General features: G+C 40.1%; 1 protein-coding gene and 1 long non-coding RNA gene across 3 annotated transcripts in view; one reads left to right on the top strand and one right to left on the bottom strand.

The window, feature by feature from the left end:
* dennd1b (DENN/MADD domain containing 1B) overlaps positions 1-26,338 on the top strand; it is a 108,458-nt gene that overhangs the window by 60,467 nt on the left and 21,653 nt on the right. For both annotated transcript variants that reach the window (XM_067596544.1, XM_067596546.1), the window contains 5 exons: positions 1,732-1,832; positions 4,269-4,314; positions 5,923-6,024; positions 15,142-15,267; positions 19,834-19,935. In XM_067596544.1, coding sequence (XP_067452645.1) covers positions 1,732-1,832; positions 4,269-4,314; positions 5,923-6,024; positions 15,142-15,267; positions 19,834-19,935 — 477 coding nt within the window. The remainder of the gene's footprint in view (positions 1-1,731; positions 1,833-4,268; positions 4,315-5,922; positions 6,025-15,141; positions 15,268-19,833; positions 19,936-26,338) is intronic.
* On the bottom strand, positions 1,371-10,586 carry LOC137187566 (uncharacterized). The gene is made up of 2 exons (XR_010929237.1): positions 9,850-10,586; positions 1,371-1,848 (listed from the first exon to the last, which is right to left on the bottom strand). It is a non-coding gene; the product is annotated as an uncharacterized lncRNA (long non-coding RNA).

Below are 26,338 nucleotides of genomic sequence, written 5' to 3' on the forward strand. Positions count from 1 at the left end.
CGATATGAAAAATGAATGCAGTTAAAACAAACATGCAGGGAGGGAGGCACATGAACTGACACACAAACACACACACAAACAGACACACACACACACACACTTTCTGTTGTGAGCTTTTCAGATGTCCAGGCTTGATGTTAGGGTAGATTGTGAGGGGTGGGGCCCTCTTTCTCTTTCTCTGGCAGCGGTGGTTTTCAGCCGCCAAGCTCGCCCGCTTTTGGCCGGTCAATTGTGACACTTTGTGTGTCAGTGAGCAGGGGGTCTCCTGGTAGTTGTGTGTGTGATAGTGTGTGTCCGCTTCACACATTGACTGTGAAGCTGCAGCAGTATAACAGCGGCTGCTGCTCCGGGGTCCCGGCGGTATTGGCCTAGCCCGCAGTCTCTCTTGGCTAACTCATGTTTCATTCTTTGGCAATTTGCCCTAATGAAGTCCCGCAGGAGCCCCTCAGACCTCTGTTCTCTTTCCATATTTAATCATGTTATTTTAATCTGGGGGATGAGCTAACGCCTCTTTCTCCTGCCGTGTGTGTGTGTGTGTGTATGCGTGCGTGTGTGTGCGTGTGTTGCAGGTCATTACTATAGCTGAGTTTTCATGAGATGGGATGTCAAGAGGGGGATGCTGGCTTTAAGACAATGGAAGACAATGACTTTAATTTTATGTGCAGTGGTAGTTTGACAATGTAGTGAGCTCCTTTGAAAAGGGATGTCATCTTCATGTGATTTCTTCTCATTATTTGTTAAAAAAAAAAGAGGTTAATTATTCCATATTTTTCACCCTAATATCCTAGTCATAGTGGTTGAGATAATTTAGATTTTTATGGTTACTGTCAGTAATCTTTTTGGCTCCTTTTATTGTATTTGTGCAGGTCGGAGCACAATTCTTACTTTGACATTGAATTGAAAAGCAGTTTATTATGAACACCGAGCTTTGTTTAATTTCTTGTGTTCAAAATTGGCTCAATTCTGCACATTAAATTAATTAACGATTAATCATACACTTCCTAAAATCATGCACAATAGTGTCAGAACTCATGCAGAGATAACCCACCAAAAGCAACTGCTGACGTTTAATACTTTTTCTTCTCACCTCTTTTCCTTTTTCTCTCCTTTGCTGTGCTCCTGTTATGAGGTTAAAGACAGGCTGCTGTCAGCTGGTTGATCTCCAGCTTTTCACTCTTCTTCTCTTTTCCTTCAACAATAGCTTGCAAGTTGTGTGTTCATCACAGCAGCACCAGACATGTCAGTGTACAATGTTCTTGCTGACATTGTTTGATTGTGATCCATATTAAAGGGTAACTCCTTGAAATCAAACATGTAGTATATCGACACATCAACAAAAACCTTCACAACAGCAGTAACCTTGATCACACTTCTTTTTTTTTTTTTTTTTTTACACAGGATATTAACGGGATATTGTTTGGATGGAAAGAGGGTTTTGCTTATCTGTAGAGCCTAGCAGTGTAGAAATATAGTTGAATAAGTTATGGAAATTTATTAGAAAGAAGAAAAGCAACGTATTTAGTTCAAATTTATTTTATTCTTTTTTCTTCTTGATGCTGTTCTTTCTTTGGCGCAGTTCTTGAAAGTGAAATCAAACAAACTTTGAGTTTAAAAATGTGAAACGACCAGTGAACATACAGTGTGGAAAGGCATTTTTGTCTTTTCTTAGTTTTTGTGTCGCCATGATAAGTTATGCTGAGTTTGTCCTCCCGTCTTTTTCTCTCTCTGTAGTTAACTGCATGTGTCCATGGTGCGGCTGCTTTGCTCTTTCCTTTGTACTGGCAGCACATCTTCATCCCTGTACTGCCCCCGCATCTTCTGGACTACTGCTGGTAAGGCCGACCACCTCTGAAACACACACACACACACGTACAAGTACACATTGACATATACAGTATGAACACACACACACACACACGTCACTATCATCGTAATAAATGTTTACACCTCCCCTTCTTCTCTTCTGCCACTTTCTCTCTTCCTTCCTCTAATTTTCCAGCCACCTCCTGACACACACACATGCACACTTACACACACACCTGACACGTTGACACGTAAACACACACATTATGCCATGTGTTCCGGTTATGCACCGAGCTCTGCCGCTAAAACCTCGGTGTAAAAGTGCAGACACACATGTTCACACATTTTCCCACCCGCTCTTCGAGTTGTTCTCACAATTCCTCTCATGGTGCGTCTCCTTCTCCTGTGTGGCCCCTCAACATAATGAACGGCCCCGGATCACCTTGCTCCATATTTCATGCCAGTGCTAGCACCACTCTCTCATCATCTTAGCCCTCTCAGGGGTTCATTACCACCCATCCAACATAAGTCCAACAAATCTGAATGGACTTGAGCGAAACTGAATGGAGAGCAGAAGTAACATCTCATCTTCAAATCTACATGTGTTCAGGTCAACTTCAGATCTGTACATATTTAAAGGAAAAAAAAAAAAAACACACAGCGGGGAAGTCGGCTTACGTAAAAGGAGCTGTTTTTTGTCGAATCAGTGCTGATAGCTCATACAGTACAGTGCTTTACCATGAGGGACACATCAGCTTTAAGAAGCTATTCATCACTGACAGTAAAATGTGATTTTCAACACTCTGTGAAGACTCATCATTATCTTATTTAATCACAGGGGTGTCCTCCATGCACTAGATAACTTAATTATATTAGATGATATGTGTGTGTATGTACAGTACATTTGAGTCGCTGAATATGCTGGTGTGTGTATTTGTGCAGCATGTCTCTATCTGTGTAAATGTTGGTGGAAGTGAGTACTGTATATTCATGAAACGGAGAAAACAGCGACGCAGACCTTACAGGCCTGCTGTTTGTTTTTCTTTTGCACTAAGTTGATTACAAGCCTGTGGCTTCTGAATCATTCTGGCCAGGAATACTCTGACCCAAATCTATCCAATTATTGCTGCCTCTGTAAATGTCATCATAAAAATGGTTTATATTATTTGACTTTTGATTTTATGCATCTTGGTGGGATGGGCTGACAATCATTAAAGAAGAAACATACTTTATGATTCAACATGAATTTTCAATATGAAGATAAATAGAACATAAAATAAGAATGACATGATAATAACCATACAAAACATTGGGTTTTATGTAAAAAGAAAACATATGACACTTAAGCTTTTTAGTTTTTTAGTATCCCAAGTTCATTACTTTCTGAAACTACCAGTAGAAAAATAGTCACTGATCATCCATTTTGCAAGAGGAAAAACTCCTTTTAAATGTCCTGCAGAATGATTCATTGTTGTTATTAATTGTTTTTGTCTTCATAATACTTTAGGTTGTAGTAGTAAGAACCATTAGTATTTATACATTTTTCCTGATAGATTAATGCTTACTGGTAGATGATCTTGTTTTTGACTGAATGTATGGAAATACTTTAAATTGTAATTCATTAACAGTTTAAAGCACAAATCAGTGACTGAAAACTAAAACTACTCATTGGAGGCAGAATTAAGACAGAACTTGTCTGTGTGGTAGCACCAGATCAGTTTCCTTGCTACACACACCAGTTAATCTAATAGTGTTTCCCATTTTGAGAGTGATGCTGGTTCTCTGGGAAATAATGTTCAGCAGCCCTGCCCTTCAAACACTGTAATATAATTGGGTTTAAAAACAACATATTGATGATGATCGTTTTTTTTTTGCTTATGTTTGTTATGACATGCACAGCCAAATCAAAATATACAGTTCTGTATATTTTCAATACATCTAATGCACATCTGTTGCATTTCAACATTTGTTACAGAATTTCTAGCAGCTGGTAAAATATATTTTACTTTTAATATAGCTGGTATCTTTATTAGATTTTTTACTGTTTTTTGTCATTGCTGAATGGTGTGCTGATTGTTTTTGGGTTGTTTTTTTTTAAATCAATGATTTAGTTTGTGAGATGTTAAAAATGACAAATTGCAGTCACAAGTTATATCACAGGTCATGTCTTTCACAAACTCATAAACCCTAAGGACAATTTACATTTATATAAAACAGAGGAAACATTTAATAAGCTGTTGTTTTTTGATATTTTTTGATAAATAACTTGAAAGATTATCAATAGTAATAGTAGTAGTAATAGTAATTGAATAATTTTACCCTCAGCAGCCATTAAGCTTTTTAACTTTTTCAGGTAGATTTGTAAAATGTGCTATAAGGGTGTAGCCTACAAAAGTTTTTATTTCCTGCATGTAACCATCTGATATTGATTGCTAACAGATTTGTTTTCATCTCTCCATCCACAGTGCCCCCATGCCATACTTTGTGGGAGTTCACCTTAGTCTGCTGGAGGTATGTTACTTAATCCGTCAGTATGTGTACGCGTACGAAAGTGGATGTTTATAATTATGCATTGTTATACTGTATATGCATAATTATATATGCCGCTGCAAAAAGTTAAATGTTGATGTTCTCTAATTTGCATCAGATATACAATATATTATGAATATGAGGGGTCCTGTGATCCAGTGAATTTTCTTTAAATAAAACAACTTACATTAAGTGAGGATGCAGTAAATTATACTGTACATCGTCATAGTTTTTTGCCTCCGTGTATATGGTCAGCTGATGCCATACCCGGTTTAGTAAATCGTGCTCTTAATTTCGATGTAAAATATTTGAAATTTCTACAAGGCAAATTTTGACACCTCCAACACACTGAATCAAAAAAACTGACTGACTGTGTTTTCCTCTTTATCTCCCTCTCTTGCTTGTGTGCATTCTTAACCAGAAGTACAAAAGACAGAGAGAGAAAGGCAGAAAAAGCATCTGCAAACAAAGAGCTTTTCTACTTCATTGTTGAAAACCTGTGTGTTGGTTGGGGGGCAAGCCGTCACCAGCACTGCTGTTTTGTGTGAATGCAAGTTGCAAACACGCGCACATTTGCACTTGTGTGTATGTGTTAGTATGTAAGTGTTTGTCTGTGTGCGCGTGTAATTGTACGTGTGTGTGTGTGTGTGTGTGTGTGTGTGTGCGTGATATTTGTCTGACAGTTGCGGCAGTGGCAGTATTTATCACACTCTGCATCCGAGACAGACCCCCTTTCCGCCACTACATAATTAGTCCAGATCAGCATGTGAGCCTCCACTGCACAGGCTGTCACAAAAGTGACAAACTAGAAATTCACACACTATGCTGCCTCCTCCCCCCCCACCCCCCACCCCCCCCACACCTGCCTGCATCCTGCTCCACACTGAAATAATTGTTGAATTTGTCGCCATCAGGATGCACACAGCACAGCACAGCATCACTGTGTTGTTGTTGATGCATGAGGTTTTGGTGCTGAGGAAAATGTTTTCGCTATCCAAAATGTTCCCTCTCAGTGCCATTCTTCATTTTTTTGAGCGGGTGTGTGTTACAGTAAAGATGTTCTAATATTTTTTTTTTTTTTCCTACATGCTATTTTTCATCATTAATCGTAAAGAAGTGTGATGACCGCTGTGTTTTCTCTTTCCCGGGGCTTCAGGGCAGCAATGACTTTCTTTGCTGTGCAGTCAAACACCTGGGCAAAACTTAACATTTAAAATATTAACTTGGATTAATGTTTTATTAATTAATCATCAGATGATATTGTCTTTATTTTTCAACATATATCAAACATACAGGATTTTAAAAATGGATGAATTGCTATGGGGTATAATATACCAAAAAAACAAATACTGTATGAAAACTTAAATATTGTATGAAATATTGCTGGTTCTCATTTTAGTCAAGAATCAGCATCAAATTCATTATACAAAAACAGAACATATTTTTACTTGTTAATATCTCAATAATTTAAATTCAACATTTTAAGATATTTAAAGGTGGAGATTTGTGCAATATTGTGAAATAGTGATCAGATTTGTTTTGAATTACTGTGACAGCACTGATGATGATACTGGACATTTCCTCTTTCAGAGAGTTCGTAGTCGGTCGCTGGAGGATGTGGTCATTCTGAATGTGGACACAAACACCTTGGAGAGTCCCTTTGATGACCTGCACAACCTTCCCAGTGACGTGGTACGACACACACACACACACACACACACCTTTCAGAGCTTCTCAACCTTTATCGTCTCATTACACATGACACACAGAAGGTTCATTTTTTCCTCTTTTATGCCGAGTCTCACTTGCATAAACACACATTTTCCTGCCTTCTCATATACTCACTCAGATACACTTGCACCCACGCGCACACAAAAACACACACACACACACACACACAGACAAACACATACACATGAAGAAACTTGTCAAAGTATAGCTCTGTCCCATCCCCACATCATTAATGACTGCAGCACTGGCTCCTTAGATTGTGGCTGTCTAAAGTAAACTCCCGTCGCGTCGCATGACGCTTGAAGGAGAACAGCATTCCCCGACCATCAGAGGCTTGTGGGAAAATGTGCAACTCCCATCCCTTCATCTCCATCCATTCTAATCATTATTTCACAAAGTCTTGCATTTCTGCCTGCCCACTGGCACGTTTCTGAGAACGAGAGATAGGAGGAGGGAACAAGGCAGAGAAAAGAAAAGAAAAGGCAGAGATGGGTGATTTTCTAGGGGGAGAGAGTGGGAAGAAGGGGGCCAATTACCAGTGTGGGCAGTGAAGCCACCTGCCAGCGCATCGTCTCTTTAATTAATGGAGCACTGACGCCGTGGTGATGCTTCCTGTAGCACTGACCGGCGTCAGGGTCACTTGCACATTTATACACATTCTCTCTCTCACACACACACACACACACACACATACACACGCACGCACACAAACAATACACATGCTTGTCTTCCCTGTCTTTGTCGAAGCAGGAATCTGTTTGTTTAGCTGTTTTTCAGGCGGTGTGTATTAAAGCTCCTCTGTGAGGTACCGAGGCCCCGCTGAGGCTGCGGATGCACTATTACCCACGCTGCTAACAGTATATACTCAGATTCCACCGCCTACCGGACTCCTGCTGTACCAGCAGTATATAATTCAATCCACTGCCCAGCAGACTCCAGGAGTGCTCACACTCCCACACTTTTCTGGTTCTCCTGAATTAGCACTGCTCAACGTACTACGACTGCTAGTGTGCATGAATACCTCTTTACTACCTGTACATTTTATACAATTTCCTGCCTACTTTTTTTCCCCCTGTTTTCTTTCCGGCCTTATTGCCTGCCTTACTGCCTGGCTGCTCCAGCTTCATGACACCTGTCTGCCTTCTTGTCTCTCTCACAGTACTTACCGCCAGCCTGGACGTTTCTTGCACCCGCTGTTTGCTTCTCATGCTTCTTTGCCTGTGTGCCTGTCTGGCTACACTACCTTCTTCTCACTTCCTGCCTGCTTGCTTTCTGCACCCAGGGACTCAAGCCCTAAATTAAATTGCAAACTGAGTTTGTCATAAAAAGGAGTCAGGGCTTTTGAAAAGCGACAGAAGCAGAGAGAAAAGCCTTTGTCTTTGCCGTGTGATAAATTAAGTGGCAGGCTCAGAGCCTTTTTGCTTTGATCCCCTACTCACCATTTTTCCTGACTAATGACAGAACATAGCCCGCATATCATGTCAAATTACACCACCTGAAACTGAAACTACACCAGCATTAATATATTTATTGTAACAAATTGTTGTTGTTGTTTTTATTCCTATTCATTTTTTCCCTGTCTCCTCTTATCTTTTCACCGGGGCTAGTAGATTAATAAGGAAGCGAGCAGGTACTAATTGAGTGGAATTCCAGGTCTCTTGTTAGTTTGCTTGTTAGTGATGAGGACATGCCACATGGCATTTGATGTTTGTGTTTGCACACAAAGAGATGTTTGAGGCATTGTGCAGTCAAACAGAGGCCTGAAATCTTGATTAATGCTGAGTGATTCTCTGCCTGGGCTGAGCTGCCACGCGTTGTTTCTGAGCTATTAAAACCACCCTTCATTTCTCTCTAATTCTCACTGTTACACTGGCTACTTAACACTCAGACTTTATTCAGTGTGAAACCGAAGCCCTGAGACCTATGAAGTAATGATTATTCTCACTTAAAAAGCCCAGCATCACTTTGTATGAATATATAAAGCATGAAATGGATTAAAAGGTAAAGGCCACAGGCAATTTTAGTGCATATTTCAAGTCTAACTAAGAGGGAAAACAAAGCACTCTGATGTTGATTTAAGCAAACCTTTCGAGATCCCTCTAATTACGGCAACGCAGGCTGTGAGCACATGTGGACTCTATTACGTGGCTCGGCTGACCAGTGGCCGTGCTTTTAGCAGGTTCAGAGTTCACAGTTGTCCTGAATTAGCCGCCCCCTTTCAGACAGGACCCCTACACCGGCTCCACTAGTGCCCGCCCCTTAATGGTCTTTTCCCGCAATTTCACACATAATATTTTAGATTTATTGACTATTACAAATGCTACCATGCCAGTAGCGGTTCCGTTTGGCAAAAAAAAAAGGAAAGATCTGAATAAGAGAGTGATTGGTGACGGGTCAAAAGAGGATGCAACAATTGTGTGAAAATACTTTTTGACGTTTCTTGAAATTGGAAAGGCATATCAAAGGGCTAAGACTGATCGGGCTTTTGTTCTGGATTTGTCTCGTTCTGACAGTATAAATTGACATCAATCTCTCGATTTTTTTTCTCCTTCATTTTTTTGTTGTAACATGCTCTTATATTTATTGAAAGTCAATCTGAACATTTTAATTTTTAACCTGTATATTTATAGTACCTTTTGTATGAAAAATAATGCAGATCAAGAACTTTTTTTGTTGCTTTATTTACTTTTTGTTTTTCTTTTGTGACTTATTTTAGAAAAAACATTATGATATTATTATAGAAATATATACATATGTATTTTTATTTTACATCGTATATTTTTAGCAGGATTTTTCACATTATAAGATTTCTTGAGTTAAACTGAAAGTTTCAATATTTTATATGCAGTAATAAACCATATTAATCTCAGGGAGACTGTGCTTGTGTCAGTAAAATCAATGTGTTGACAAGCACACTGAAAGGAAATATTCAATAAAAAAGCAGTAGATTTTCCTTGGAAGATCAAGGTATTTTCGTTTCTTTTTCTGAGATACACAGTTCCTCTTCGGCGCAGACATTGTGCTGATAAAGTTATAATTGGCTTTTGGTTGGTTGAGCTGTTTACCGCGCTAGTCATTAAAAGTATCCAAGAATAGCAAATTAGGAGTCTGTTAATTCTGAAAACAAACAATATGTGACTGAATCAGATTTTTATTTGATCCCAGCAATTGATCTCAAACCAATGACGGAAGAATTTTTTCATGTATTATTCTTTCTGTGCCACCTATTCAAGGTGAGGTGCTACAATGCAGCTTACATCTTTATTTTCAGATGCTCTCTCTCACATCACAGCCTAATTCCTTCTATTCTCCTCCTCTCTGCCTCTCGCTACTTTGCTGACACCGTGTACCCATACATTCCTAGCCTTCATACATTTGATCATTTGTATTCCCAATCAAGGGGGAAATTTACAGCGTACACTCCTACTTCCTGTATTTCAAGCCTGCATTTGGAGGTTTACAAATGAATGAGGGGGTTGAGGTTGTGTCTGCACGCCTCTCCTGAGATCACCTGGCACACTTAATCAAACATCGCGGCTTTAATTTGGTGTTCAGTTTCCGACGCTCGCAGAAAACAACATCTACATCATCATCTACAACACAGTACAGCTGACAGCAGGCAAACACACACACACACACACACACACACACACATGCAGATGCACAGACACACACACACACACACACACACACACACAGACATCTACACATTGTCGGCCAGGAATGTTCATCAATGACTAAGAATTAATGAGAGATCTAGTTCAGGAGTAAACTTTTGCTACTCACAGATTTTGAGTTTGTCCACCAGATTCCCCCATTTTCAGCTTAGACGTGTCTTATTTCACTGTTGTCTCCTCAGTATAGCGGAGCCGCCTACAGTAAAGCCCCCCTCACATGCTGTACTAACTACATGTTAGCTCAATGCTGGGAATGTGGTTGCTCCACCTCAGTTACATACTATACACTACTAACGATCCTCAGCGTCCAACAACAAGCTCCAAACAAAGTATTTGATTTTTTTTTTTTTGTTGTTGTTGTTCTTGTTGTAGAGTCTCTCATTTTACCAACTGCAAAATGTCAACATCTGTTCATTTGAAACATTATATTCCAGGTTACGATTGTTTTAAATGACTCTGAACTGTGCACACACTTCTTCTTCTCTGCAGTGTTACCAGCCCTTCATTTACTCATGCGGAGTTTAAAAGCTGCACTTCATTTTCACATAGTCGTTCTGCCGGCGGTTCGCTCTGGATTAGAAGTCAAAAAGGGAGAGCAGCATCACCCACTGCGTTAGTTATTGAAGTGAGAGATGACATTTAGCTGTAGTTAATTATGTATGCAAAACTCAGCCGCTCAGCTGCTATAAGAGGTCAGCTTGACAAAGTAACCCCACACCGGGGAGAATCTCATGGCAATGAGATAGCCCTATTAAAACACACACACACACACATACACACACACACACACACTCACACAGACCCCTTCTCCCCCTTGCTTTCTCACTCTTTTTCATTTTGCCTGAGTAATGTATTGTATTGCATGAACTTAACAGCAGATCAACATACTGTATGACTAATAATTAAATGTCTCCCTACATGCATTAATGGTTGAACTATTCTTGTCTTTTTTCATATTTATTTTATCTAGTCACTTTGCTAATTTAATATTCAACAGTTATTTTTGCTATCCTACCAAAGGCTAGTAGTTAGTGATCTTATGTGATAAAATATGAGAAATGATATTTAACTCCACCCCATCAGCCTAAGTAATATCCCCGTTATTGTGCAGTTTCTGTGTAAGTCTGAAACCAGAGGTTATTTTAAAAATATCATAAAATATGTCATATTTATTTTAAATTGAATGAATTAATGAATTTTAAAGAGTTGCACGCTCATTGTGTATATGCATTTGTGTGCATGTGTGAGAACACTTGCCGGTTCCCTGTGTGTCTTTGTTCAGATTTGTGTGTGTGTGTGTGTGTGTGTGTTTGCATGCACTTGTGTGTGTGTGTGTGTGTGTGTGTGTGTGTGTGTGTGTGTACAGTTCAGACTGCAGCACATCAAAAGAAAGTGGGAGATTTTCATAACTATTTTTTTTCTTTGTAGTTCTTTAATTGCGTCCCCATGGCTTTCTTTCCCTGGACAGAATCTTAAACAAAACATTCTTTTTTTGTGAGAAGAAAACCCAACTTTTTATTTTTTATTTTTTTAACAACAGACAAGTGTCAGGGTCGTTATTTGGGAGGGTTTTTTTTAATGCTCTAGTGAAAATTTAGTGGAAAATTCTAAATATATATTTAGAGGTTTGTGTGCAACTTCCTTTTCTTTCATTTACCCATTTTTTAATTTCTTAAATAGTAAATGTAATATTGTTAGCCAGGCTCTTAAAAGGTTCTTTCAATGTTTTGTTTATTGGTTATTAACTGACAGTAGAAGTTAATGAATTGTCTAATAGTTCGTTAACAGCAGTAAACAGGTTTCATATGTTTTTTTGTCTTACTATAAAAGGCATTTAAAGTGGCATCATTGTATAGAAATGTTACTTGTTGTCATGTAAAAAATAAAAGGATGAAACATTTTGTCAGGTTAAGTTTTAGAAAGGTACAGTGGCAGTTGTAGTCTGCTTCATCTCCTACAAACAGTGAGATGTGTCAAAGCTCACCATAACAAAAGGTTTTCATTCTGAGATTCTCCAAAAGCTTGTATAGGTGTAAATGTATTACAGAGTACCCGTCAGAAGTTTGGACACACCTTCCCATTCACTTCAATGAGAAAGTTTGTTGACTGGTTCTGTATATAGTACCTGCAGTTTATGTATACACATGCATTATAGTGTGATATGAGTTTGTATCCCAGATGTTTGTGAACGTATCAATGCAATCGAGGCGCCGTGTTGTCTCAGCGTACACATGCACAGACACACACTCACACACACACACACACACACACACACACACTCACACAGATGCCTGGTGTCACCTACAGTGGTATCATCCCTTACAGTCAGGCAGGGATCATCATTGCACCTGCTAATTACCATCTCCAGCTGGAGAGTTAAATGGAGATCTGTTCTATGTCTGACCTTTGACCCCATGCTCTTTATGTGACGCACTTCAAACCCTGTTTGGGGCTGGCTGGGCTGGGCCTTAATGAGGCCCCATGTCTGCCCTCTGTGGGCTGTGCGCCTTGGATGCCCCGCTTTCATCCCCGACCATCTTCCCTTGATGTAAATTGAAAAGATCACAGCTATGGGGAGAAGACCTGTACTGGAAAGGCCTCTCTGCATAGATTATGAATATCATAACTCAACAGTTTTTTTTTCTTTCTCTTCCCCTAACCACCCACTCCCCTCTCTCCTCCTGCCACCCCTTCCCTGTACAATGCTATAGTTCTAATTGGACCCAATGGGGGACTCTCTGCCTTTGATCTCATCACCGCCACTGTGACTTTACACTAAAAAATGTCACTGCCAAATAGGGTTATCACCTGTAGAGCCTGGCCTTCCTCTGATGCCTGTACGCATCTCGTTAGCTTCACTCAAACTGTAGAAGTTAATTAGTTTGACAGAACCATTACCGTGGAGGCATACCTGATGATTGTGGCGTAGGCGCCATATTCAAAATCCAATTACTAAACACACATTTATTTTTTGTGTCTGATATGTGAAGGAAGGCACTGTTGACTGTGCTTTGCTTTTCTCTTAGCAAAACCTATATTCTGGTATTTGTCATGCACTTGCTAATATATTTGTGATATGTGATAATTTAATTAATCTCCACATGTGACTTAAGAAAAATATTTTTCATCATGCCTAATCTCATGAATAAATGTGAAACTTTGAACTTATCGCTTTATCACCCATTTTTCTCCAGCACTGAGAAACAAAACACAAGTGATTGTGTCCCCACCTCATTAAAAAGTGTTTGCCACTGCAGTGCTCTCACCCGTTCAAAGCTGCTGTACAGAACTCTGTGTGCAGAGTAAACTCAGCTATCCCATCTTCTCTGACAGTCTTTGGGGTATGCCTCCCCCAGTTAGACTGACATTGTGTTCGCTTTGATTCTCCCCTCGAAAAAAAAGACAGTTTAATGATTTGCAAGGATGAAAAAAATCAGTGAAAATGCACATAAACATGAAATATTAATTCTAGAAAGGGCTTTACATAAACATAAAAGCATTTAGCACAGTGAGTGAATATGGAGATGACACTTGTTAATTTAACCGTGATAAACTTTCTGTTTGATGCCTTGGAGCATTTGCAATGGCAGCACGGGGATGTTGTGGAGAGTGAGAAAGCCCAGGGGAGAGGAATCAACACTGTTCGTTTTGTCTTTGTCCCAGTTTAAGACTGCCACTCTCTCCGTCTCTCTCTCTGTTGGTTCCCTTTCTTTCTCTCTCTGTTTCTTTCTGCCTGTCCTCTGTATGAGCTTTTGCAAACGCTTTGCTTCTCCTCCCTGAAGTTTTCCTGATAGGCTAATTGCAGACACCAGACCGCAATATCCCCGTATCGCTACAGCTTCACAGCATGATATATTTGGCCACCTCTGATTGAAATAGACCTGATCAAAATTGTATTATAATGCAGAAGAGCATGGGGTAATTTAATGGTAGACAGAACATCAAATGTTCTGCTTTTATCTCTTCTTTCTTTTCCTGCCTGCAAATACTGCTGCTATCAATGGCAGCATTAAGACTAATAATACTGATATATGGAAATAATTATAAATGTGTAAAGAGTCTACACCACAAAATGTTGCACTGTATTAAGGGGTGATTGAATGGACTGGTAAAATATGTAGCACACTGTTAAATGTAAAAGGCAGACTGCTAACTAAAAATGTTAATTTACTGTTGTTTCACACACACTTTTTCAGGTCTGCATGTGTAGTCAGTTTTCTCATCCCGTATTCAAGCAGCAGAGTGGTGTACCCAGAGAGCGTTGGTTTAATCTGCTCTGCTGTAGTGCCCGTGAGCAATACACCAAATCCTTACCAGCCACAGTTCTGTAGGCGACCCTTCTCTGAGTTCTGGATAGAACGACTAAGCATTGATCCGAGCATTTGTAGTCTATTATGTGTTGGTATACACTATAGAATGTGAAATAAAACAATGCAAAGTTCTCAGTGAAGAATTACAATTAATCTACTTTTTATCAATAGAGGTTAAATGTTAAACTTGTAGGTTTTTTACTTTTAAAATCATGCTTCTAGCCCGTGCTTTTGCTAACAGCCCACACCAAACTGCATTACAGTAATCTAGACCTCCTGTGCAACTCAATCAAACGTTGTGCTTTTGTGCTAAGTTGGCACAGCCCACACAGAGAGCAGCAGTCCCTCGCTATCTCTGCCTCTTCGCTCTGCCACCACAGTCAGACTACTGCTGAGCAGGTGAGGAGAGCCTCTTGACAACTTCCTTCCCAGACTCCCCAGGGCCCAGTGGCCGGGGTGAATCTTTTGTCATCCTAAAACAAGCTCGGGCCTGCTGCTCCTCCACTCTCGCCTGGAGTCCTGGAGACAGAGCCAGGAGAGGGGAAAATAATTAAAGACATTTTATGTCAAGAGTCCCTTTCTAGAGGGAGTCTGGGAGAGCCAACAGGGGGAGGGGAGAAACAGGAGGACTGGAAAGAACAAGTAGGAGAGTAAGAAATGGAGGGAGAGGCGAAAAGCAAAAAAGGTGATGGGGAGGAGAGCGGGGGTGGCATCCTGGAGAGAGAGGGTGAGAGAGGAAGAGCAAGGATGCGAGTTTCTATTTCCTCTCTTCTGTCCCCTCCCTCTCGCTGCCCCCCGTCCTCTGCTCAATTAGCAAAGCAGCAGGTGCTCCCAGCAGCACAACAGATAAGCTTAGAGGGAAGGCTGAAGCTTTTTCCCTTTCTTTTCTTTCCTTTTTTGAGATGACCTGCAAATGTGATACTTCACACCCAGAATAGGCTAGCTGTTTCCTCCACCAATTTCAGAGGTGATAATTTAACTTTTACCCCTCCATCGCTCCTTTTCCTCCCTCCCTCCTATCTCTCTCTCTCTTTCTGACTCTGTGTCTCTCTCTTTCTCTCCCACATTCTCTCTTTTATGTTCTCCACCAGGTGTCCTCTCTGAAGAGCAAGCTGAAGAAGCAGTCAACAGCAACAGGAAGTGGTGTGGCGAGGGCCTTCCTGAGAGCACAGGCCGCTCTGTTTGGATCCTACCGAGATGCCCTCAGATATAGACCTGTAAGCCTCCAATGCCATTAATCACTACTATTCATCCTGTGGAATAACTTTTCTATGTCATATTAGGGCTTAAATCAGTTTTAGAATACCTTATATGCTTGTTTGCAATGAAACCCAGTGTGAGATAGATCCAGTATTTGAGCTAACCTTGTTTAAACGGTCATCACACCCAAATTACAAAGTACAAATGTGCAAAGAAACACATTTACCCATTTCTTGCTGGTGTTATCTAGCCATGCAAATAGTTTTTGTTTTATTTGTTCAGGTTTTGCGATATTTGTCTCTGCGATTTCAGCGTACACCCAAATACAATGGAGGAAATTGGGATTTTGTTTGTGCTGCTCACACGATTGAATAATTTAATTTAAGAAGTTTAGTAGAAACGTGTCTTTCTAGAAACCATTTACCTCCTTGTTTCAGGGCAGGTGCGGAAATTTCAGACAATGATTTCTCAAAACATGGACAAATTTTTTTAAAAAAGTCACCACAACAGTTTATAATATTCACAGACAGGACTTAACAACTCTGGAACGTTGTCAGAGTGGCAGCTATTTTATCTTTTGTCAAGATGATTGTGAGGTAAAGATTGTGAGAATTAAGACATTTTTTTAAAGTAATCCAACGGGAATGTGCGCTTGCATGTATGTGATGATTGTCCAGTGTAGCACCTTGCCATGAGGCTTTGTTTGTGCTGCAGCAAATGTTGAACCTGTTTCATATTTTTTTGCCTGAGCCCTCTGTTCTGGCACACCCACTGCACAGCCAGACTGACCCTATTCATATGAATGAGAGGGCTCTGTTTTTTTTCCATGTGGACACAATGGCACAAAACAAGCATAATTCCCAAAAGGAAGGAGAGTTCCTGTAAGACTGATTGATAATTACCATTTTTCAACAAATTGCATATGAATAACTAGACAACTTATTGATAAAATATTGAGTATAAAGCCCACAGACTGCATTTTCATTCACAAGCAGAAGTATTCACAGACAAGAATATAATATATGTATATATATATATATATATATATATATATATATATGCTCTTCAGAATGTGTAGCACGCTGTAGCGATCTCAGTTTAGGTGAACTGAGTCAAATTTCACTGGAGTCTGGTAAGACTGGGGCAGTTTTGACTGAAGGTAAAAGGTGTGTTTTCAGATGGAGTGCAGAGCTAAGGTGGGCCTGTCTGAGGCAGTGAAATGTCAGAGGAGCTGAAAATAGTCAGGACGTTCCCTTTGAAGATCCCTTATAGCCACCTTTGGTGTTTTACTCTCCTTTACTAAGCCCCCCTAACATTTCTTTTCTGGATCTTTTCTGCTTATCAAGTCTGAGTCAGGGCAGAGCAAACTACAGCATGTCCTGTTTGTCAAATAGCGAAGCCTTTGTTCCTTTGGCTTTGAGATTAATTGGACTTTGTGGACTCCCGGAGTCAAGATGCTACATTATTGATGCTGTCTCTCTTTTCTCTGTATACAGACAGTATACGAACAAACTGCCTCCCCTCTGACATAAGCACTGAGACTCAGTGTATGTGTGTGTTTGTGTACATGTGCACAGCATGCAGTAATTTCTCAGTTCAATCATGCTCTCAGTGTTTTCTTTTAGACAGGATCTGTATAAAAGCCTTGGAGTTAACATACATGTACAAACTACACATCTGCCTACATGAAGGTACTGGTGATATACCCCATGCTCTGATATCTGTGGAGTATCACTTTGCTCATTGTTCTGAGCTGAGGAAAAGCTCTTCCTAGACAGCACTGATCCGAGCGCCTTGGTTCACGGGCCCATATGCCTTGACAGAAGGAGGGGTGTGGATGCTTGGTGGGAGTCTTGCTGAGTTGTAAATGAAACAATACTGGAAAATGATAATGAGTTGAAAAGCAATCAGCTGATTAGAACAGCATTTCTTAGGTCATCAATTTCAGTACACGTCGACGTTCCCCCAGGTGCCTCTCACCAGCTCAGAGCAGCGCACGTGTCTGGAAAATGAACCTGAAATAGCAATTCAAATTAGTTTTCACCACCATTGATGAAGCCAAGCTGGGTAGGTGGGTGTGCATATTCCAGACTGCGTGCTCTGTACTATTTAGGGGCAGAATTAGCAGAAGTTCTACTCAAGCAGGCATGTAACCAGTTCAAAGCATCCAACCAGATGTGAGAACTCTGGGTGTGGGAGGTCGGGGTGCCATCACATGTTTGAAAGTTGTACTGACAGTTTTAGACACCAAACTTAACAGTCTTGTGTACTGCAAATACATATAACCTGCGCGGTACGAGTCATGCTCAAGTTCATTTAAGTCTATATCGAAGTGCATCTAAAAACAGCTGAATAAATGAATAGTTGTTACTTCAGTGATCACTGTTATTCTACAGAATATTTGGTATTTCAGTCTCCTTAAACGGAAAGGAGCTTCTCCTGGTCCTTTTAAAAGAAAAGCCTGTATTTTATCTGATTAATCAGTCCATATGTAACAATATTTAAACAATAATTTACATTCTTTGATAGCTTATTCTTCAAAAACTTATTAACAGCTATCAAACATTACTCACTTACTATGCAGATGAAAATAGCGACACATTTGCCAAAATGTACAATGATTTCTAGCACATAGGTCATGCAGCGTCCACAGATGAGTTTCATGAGTTTCACATATATGAAGGATGGTCCATGATACATATTGCAAATGATTAAGTCCTTATGTAAAACAAAACAAAACATGTATGCATGTATGAATTTGAACCCTGAATTTGCAGGTCCATATGTCCATGAAACATTTGAAATGCAATATTAACATGGCAGTACTACAGTGTTAGTGGAGCAAGTTAACAAGTAGTGCTCCCCCACCACTCAGCATTTACTGTAAAAGGACCCTTCCCTTAAGCAAGGCTATAAACCCTTCGCTGTTTCAGTAAATGTGTTAGAGTTATATTGTGTTCATACTTTGTAAGTGCTACTATAGCTTTATTGGCTAAATTCAGTTAAAGGTCCAGTGTGTAGAATTTAGTGGCATCTAGCAGAACAGACTTTGCAGAAATGGAATATAATATTTGTAAGTATGTTTTAAGTAGTCTATAGTCCCATGAAAATAAGAATTGCTGTGTTTTCTTTACCTTAGAATGAGCTCTATATATGTACATAGAGAGCGGGTCCTCTTCCATGGAGGCCGCCATGTTGCACCTCCATGTTTCTACAGCGAACAAACACAAACACTGGCTCTAGAAAGGGCCTTTCGCATCTTTAAGTTTTGCGGCCACCGTAGGTTCTCCTACACACTTGGAAGGGGAGGGTACCGGGAGGGGTATTCATTTGGAATTGTATAAATTCTATATATTGGACCTATAAGTCATTGGTTTTTGTACTTGAACTGGAAGTTAATGTCGTCTTTGTTGTGCTAGGTGATGTTGGCAACCCTGTTAAAATGTTAACAATTTGGTGGACGTTTGGAGATTCCAGTAGCAGCAGCGGCAGTTGGCATTCAGTGCAGGCCTGTGTGAACCAAAGGGTTTTGTTGGATACTGATGTGTACACAGACCAAGTCTTAAAGTTCTCTTGGAAAGTTTTTTGTAGTAGCAGTTAGTTGTTAGTCTCAGCATGCTATTCAGTTTTGCTAGCTGCAGTATGGTCCGAGGCTGTAGCAACCAGATGGAGACTGGAAAGATGATTAAACTACAACTGAAGCTACTTTCAACTTGGGCTTTTACGAGAGAATACGCCTTAAAAACTTTTAGTGATGTAAGGGGAGCAGTATTCCTGTGATGTAATTTGGGCCACTGGTATCATCCGCCCATCCCTGAATGGGGTTAGTCTCCAGTGTTGTTAAGTTGTTTTTATGTGCCGCACTATGCTAAGAGCCAGAAACAGACAAAGCACATTGTTTTACACCAAAAGAATTTAGAGCATCATTGAAATATGTGAGAATTATGTTAATTATGAGAAAGCATGAATTGGAAATGACCGTGGGGCTGAGTGTGATTGGCCTGCAGTGGTTCTGTTGTCATCCTCCGTGTCTATAGCTCACAGGCCAACAGACATGATGTAAGAAATAGTAATAATGTGATAATGTGCTCATGTGGAGTACTGTGGAGTTTACTGGGACACTGTCTTCTGGTCTGAGGGAGATCGGGTGCGCTCTGCCAGGGGAACTGTTTTAAAGGGGACTGTTTCTTTTTCTTTTTACTTTACTCTTCCTCCTTTTTTTCCCTTCTTCCTCTTTCCTTCCTGTCCCCTTTTTAGACATTTCTGTTTTCAGGCCCACTTAGTTCACTAATGAAGAAATCTTTTGAAATAGTTACTTATTAGGGAAGAGTTTTTACAGTGCATAATGATAATATACATGGTGTGAATTACTTAGTTATTTATTTTATTACAAACAATATTGTTTAGTTTAGACCCCCTGCATTTCAAGGCACCAACCACATCTGCCTTCCTTCCTGGTGTGCATTTCTGAACTAAGTAAACATGGTTAAAAACAGATTGGTACAAAGAATAGTGAGCCAAAATTAATTAATATTAATTGTTTATTTTAATTTTTGCCAATGATGTCTCTGTGGACTCCTCAGGGGGAGCCGATCACATTCTGTGAGGAGAGCTTTGCGAACCATCGCTCGAGCACCATGAGGAACTTCCTATCCATGGCTGTCAACCTGCAGCTCTTCAAACAGGTACAAACAGCTGCCTGTCTGTGTGTGTGTCTGTGTCTGTGTGTGTGTGTGTGTGTGTGTGTGTGTGTGTGTGTCTGTGTGTGTGTGAGAGAGAGAGAGATTGTGTGAGTGTCTGAGTTTCTATTAACCACAGTTACTACTCATTTTGGCACACTGTAACCAGTAAAACTGATTTGACCCTAGAAAATGGGTAAATTCTGGACATGATATTCAACCTTCTGTGTAAAAACAGGACCTTTACTCATCCTCAGATCATAATTATAGTTGGCTAAACATCTGCTGTCACTTACGTGGGTACGTTGACAGATGCACAGCTCTATCCTGAAAGCTATAGGCAAGCACAAATAGAAAAAGATGACTGAGTGCTTACTTGGTAGGTTACTCTGTCCTCTTCCATCAATGTCAGTTTTTTTTGTTTTTTTTGAGGAGATCCTTTATTTAGAAGGGTGAAAGTCTTCATTTTTACAGATGAAAGTTGTCTCTTGACACCTCTTGTGCTCAGCAAACTGTCGACTTGGTAAAGTTAGCATTTAGTATCTTGACAGTTCAGTTGTTCAGAGTGATGAGAAATGGAGAAAAAAGAGAGGACTGGTATTGTAGACGGTTATTGACCCCTAGAAAACGTTAACTATGGTGATCTCTGCACACACATTTTAATGTGTCTTTGTTTCCTCAATTTTTCCTGGTGCACAAACACAGCCATGACAAGATAAGCCCATTAAAAGGATTTTTATAGTATAAAGATATTTTCACTATTCGCACATGCAGCTACATTGAGGAACATTTATGTCTTGCGCCTTTTCACACATGCTATGTCAATGCCGGAATAAATAGGGCAATGAACAATCCAGCAGATGGTGGTCATGCAACACTTATGGATGCTAACCGCTCTGAACGGACTAAGAGGAACTCCCTTATCATAAATCTGTCCAGTTACCAGCCGTTCTTGGAAAAAAAAGCTTGTTTGCAAACAAAATAACTTGCATTGCTTGTTAGTTATCAAATCAGATGCGAAAGAATTGGCAAGGCAATCGTAAACAAGTCGCAGATTCAAATATGTCATCAGCGGAGTCTTGCTCCACATGAAAGCGTCTTTCGTCAAACGGACGCAACCCTTTACGTGCTTGTCCCTGCAGTGTTACTGGATTTATTCACCACAAAGCTGTTCCGGCATTTCCCTGAAATATTACTAAGTCTTAAGGTTGGAAATTGGCGCTACAGATTTTTCTAAATATTGATTCCTGCTCCCATTCAAACATGACCCCATGCAGGAAATGTTCCTGAACATTTCAGGGATAGACTGCATGTGTGAAAGGGGCTTTATTAAGATGTATGCACAGGTGAACCTGTGAAGCAAAAGATGTGACCAGAATTTTAATTCAGTCTTCAGAAAATTGAAAATTCACTACTGGTAGATATTGTCAACTCCTCTGTGGTCATGTGTGTATTTATGTGGAATGAACAGTATATGTGTGTGTGAGCAGGTATCCTTTATTCATGTGTGGTTACAGGAGTTTTCCTTACAATCACTCATGTATACTTAATATGTTTTTCCCCCAAATCCCCTTTAGCAACACTAAACTTAGCTGAGCCAGAGCCGAGTGGGAAGACACCTCTGGCTCCAAAGAAAATGTCCTCTCACCACTTGAATTTTTCTTTGTGCTCTCTGACCCGTGACAGTAGTGTGATTTACCCCCGAGAGTACAGCACAGCAGCCCTCAATCAGCCTTTTGTTTCTCTGGACACTCTGCCCCATCTATAATTTTCCCAGGCAGAGCAGATAGCAGAGCAGCAGTTCAAAGCATCCTCCCGGCTGGCTCCTGCCTCAGTGGTAGCATTGGGAAACAGGCCCTTATCTTTTCTCTAGCACGGGGGATGAGGTGAGCTTATCTCCTCCACTCCTCTTTCTACTGGAGTGAGAGAGGCCAGTGGTCTGCCCGAGCTCTGCTCTGGCCATGACCCATATCCGCTCACGAACACGCAAACTCAACTGGTGTGACCACACACATACACATATAAATTTTCACATGAATAAGTACTAACACTGCGGCTAAGGATGCTTGGATATTTTCCAGTACCTCTGCTCATTCTTCTCTTATTGATTATTTTTATACTGTACCATCTGTTATTATATTTTAAGCTGTTTGTGCTGTTATGTGCTATATCTATAATCCAATATATTGTCTTTATTGTCAGTCGATTTATTATATTTAGACCAGTAAGTAAGACTGCTGTATCCTCAGTATTTCTCTTAATTTAAAAACATAAATAGCATTTTGCCAGTGATTTATAAACTGTGGTTGCTATGTATTGTCTAAAAAATAGATTAAAATCGACATCTAAAATAGACCATTAGTAGTATAATAAAAAAAGTTATTTTGTTTGTTTTTATTTATTTTCCCTATTCTCCAGCTACAATGAACAGTTTATTTCTCAAAGGGGTTGTTGACAGAGGGAAACCTCAGGGCGACATAGCTGCCACTTTTTGAGTTTAGTAGTATAAACAAACAAGTTGGGTCGTTCAATTATCAAGCAACCAATAATCAGTGACTGAAACAATATGTCTAATAGAATATGTTCAGGGATGATGTTCATTATTTCAGTTGCAAACAATGGCCAAGGTGTGGGACTTTTCACTGTCAGCTCTATGTTAGCACCAATTGGTCAAACATGAGCCAAATTCAAACCATATTATCGGGGCTGGGAGACCACACGCAACACACATTACACCACGCTGAAGCACACATGCGTTACCTGAGTTTGAGGTGTTACCATCTCAGCAGGAAATTGCTTTTCTACAGTTACTTTAAATTGTGATTGTGTTTTCTTTTCTCATAAAGCAGCTCTTTTGCTCTGTGATCAGCTAAAAGTAATTCCAGTTTTATAAGGAAACAGCGTGGAGTTGTTGATGAAAATTCAGCTAAATATTAAATACTTTGGGAGATATATGACCTGCTGTAGTGGACAGAGAGACCATTGTGCTACCACATGACACCGAAGGCTAACAATAAAGGTTTTTATTGTAACAATGTATTATTTGTGCATTGTTTTGGATAAACACACCTGCACGATTACTGCAATATAAATGTGCCTCAAACCAGTCTTATGCAAAATATTTGCATTTCTCTCATTCACACAGATCTGAGCAGCTGAATACCTCAGAAGTATGTGCCTAGGTGACAAAAAGCAGAAACAGAAGTTATTTCATCTCATGTCTCTATGAAATATAGATGCTGAATCAAACCTAAATACATACACACCTCTTAATATGTCAGATGTTTACATGTGAACACACTTCTGTTCCTGAAGTCTTTGCTCTCTGCTCGGTCCACAAGCCAATCTCCGTTCAGACCAGAACAAGTGGGAGAAATCTCCCCAAAGAATGCAGGGGAAAGCCTGTTGACATTAACCTGCTTCCTATCAACCATCCTCAGCTCCTACACATTTAAATACTCACACACTGCCATGTGTGTACTGTGCCAGCAGAGACTGATTCAATGAACTCTCCTCCTCTTATTGACAAAACTAAGCCCTACACAGGCTTACTGAGTCTGTTGGGGGGCACTCATAAATAATTTACTGTCAGGAGCCTTTGTTGACAATATATGTCCCATCAATCAATAATCATCCGTCGTTCTCCGTGTACATAAATGTGATTAGTGAACCATTTTCCAAGAGAGGGAAAGTTGTGTCCTTCATAACCAAATAATTCAATTTTAAGACTGGTCATGTTGTTGGTACTTCCACTCCATTGAGTCCAGAAGACCCCATATCATTGCATTTGAAGTAAGCTGGAAATTACAACCAATAGGAATGATAGATAAAACTACCTGCCACCACCATGGCCAAAGTGGAAGCAAATATAGAAGTACCTTAAAACACCAATGACTGCTTAACACTGGCTCCAAAAAGCTCTTATTATACAGAACTCAGTTAAATAAATTGCATTTTCTCTCTTAAATTGCAAAGTCAGTTTTTTCTTGGAGACACAATGGTGTCAACACCTCATTTCATTTACTCTTATACATATCTTGGTAGAGATTTTGTTTAGGCTTGATGAACATGTGTCTCAGCCTTTCCAGTTTCCATAGTGTTTACCACTCGTTCCCTAGACTTCATCCCCTTTGGGCAAATTTGGATTTCCGTGTGCTAGTAACTAGCAAAGATGGTGGCGAGCTGCAAACCCAGAACATCAGAACATCCCCTCAGAAAACTATGGTTGACTTCATTTACTGTACACCATATCTGAGTTTCTACAGTTTATGGGCCAAAATTGCCAGGTTGAAAAAATAAATTGAATTTCCTTTAAGGTCCATATGTATGGTATTTCTCAGCCAATGATCCCCTGTAGAGACCTAAACCCAATTTCTGGTTCCACTATTCCAGAGTTTAAATAAGTGTAGACCACTGTGACCGACTTGTGAGTGAGTCAGTATGCTGGTAGCCAGATGGGATAACTCTCCCTCTCTACTGTCTACAGCTACAACAGCAACAGGAAACAAGATGACATGCAAACATGAAGAGATGGGGCAGAGTTTGCGTCCAAGAGTGGAACTCGGCGTGCCTGAATCTGTTCTGCATGTTCTGACTTGACTATATTTACAGATGTAATTTGGCTGAATGTTCATGGACAAACATATTACTGGATTCACAAACATGGACAAAATCTGAATTATTTAATACATCTCCTTTTTGATTGGGTGAAGGAAATCCCGATTCGGTCCTAACCTGAAATTATTTTCTTCATCTTTGAGAGTTCTCTTTTTCTATTTTTTGTGATTTAACTCTCCAAACAAAGGAAATGAGCCCTTGTGTTGTGTGTTATGTGTATGTGCTCATGCGCTTGCACATGTGCATGAGTGAGTGTTGTTTAAGTGTTGGTGTGCATGTGTGGTGATCACAGTCTGCCATTGTTGAGTAATATCTAATTAAGGCCCACAGTGAGGCAGGTAATCTGGCCGGGGTGTGTGCAGGGAGAGGGGGGGATATAAGTGGAGGCTTTGGCTTGGTGATGATTTGGGTTGATTATCTGCACTAATTGGGCCAGCCAAGTAGGGGAGCAGTGGTTGGAACCTGCAGTCTCACCTCTCATTAAAATGATCTAATGATGAGTTTCCAGCTCTTCTGACCGGAGGAGTGGGTGTCCGTGTTGGTCGCTAGTTAGCAGGCTGTCCCTTAGGACACGCACACTAAAACAACCTACACTGTTGTTACACTTTGGACACACTTGCAGAGGTGGGAGTAGGACTGCCACAGTTAAAAATGATGCGACAATATGTTTATGTCAAAGAAAAGTGTGCTATATTTGTTTTTCTAGAAAATACAGCGCTTGAAAGGTAGGAGGTGTTGGTTGTTAATTAATGCAATCATCAGCTGAAATAAATTCCAGTTTCAAATCTAAATGCTTATTTCCCTTTATATGCTAATTATTTTGAGTGACACTACTGGTGATTGTTTGCTGCTTTTCCCTCCTACCTTTACCTTTAAGTAAACCCTAAAAAGGTTGAAAAGTGAGATTTTAATCTAAACTTTTAATCTAAATATTAGAAATTGTCAAAAAAAACTGTAGAAAGTATGTTTTTCTGGAATTGGTATAAATGCAGTTGAAAGAATCATACTTTCCACACATATCTTGGGATGTTAAAGAGAGCTAATTTTAATTATAACTATTCTAATTATCTGTTAACTCCCCCTGCTCTTTCATCTGTTTCTATCTAAGGATGTCTGAGGTCTCATCCATATATTTACGTAGGATTAGCATTCTAGGCTAACAGTGTGTCAGCTGTGTGACTTTATATCCACGGCGTGACGTCTGTCAGAGCCAACAAACACCGTGAACACACCTGTCACCTGCACAGCTACACCTTATTTTTATATTTATATTTGGGCTGCACACAGCATGGCACGGCTATGCTAACAATGCTAGCCATGCTAACTAGCTGCTAACCATCATGCTGGCTGGCAAAATTGATCTGTCGCATCTCTTCGTATCCACAGGTTGGTACTCCTGTCAGTGTCGGCGCCTCCATGTGAGACGCTTCGGTCGTAAATGTGTGTTTTTAAAGGTGCAGTGTGTAGAATTAAGTGGCATCTAGTTGAACGGACTTGGCAGAAATGGAATATAACATTCAATATGTTTTAATTGGTGTATAATCACCTGAAAATAAGAATTGTTGTGTTTTCGTTAACTTAGAATGAGCCCTTTATATCTACTAAGGGAGCGGGTCATCTTTCACAGAGCCCGCCATGTTGCCCGCCATGTTTCTACAGTAGCCCTGAAAGGACAACCCAAACACCGGCTCTAAAGAGGGCCTTTTGCATTTTTCGCAAGTTTCGTGGCCACCCTAGGTTCTCATACACGCTTGGAAGGGGAGGAGGATGGGAGGGGTATTCATTTGGTTGC

This window comes from Thunnus thynnus, chromosome 8 (assembly GCF_963924715.1).
Source record: "Thunnus thynnus chromosome 8, fThuThy2.1, whole genome shotgun sequence".
Classification (NCBI taxonomy): Eukaryota; Metazoa; Chordata; class Actinopteri; order Scombriformes; family Scombridae; genus Thunnus; species Thunnus thynnus.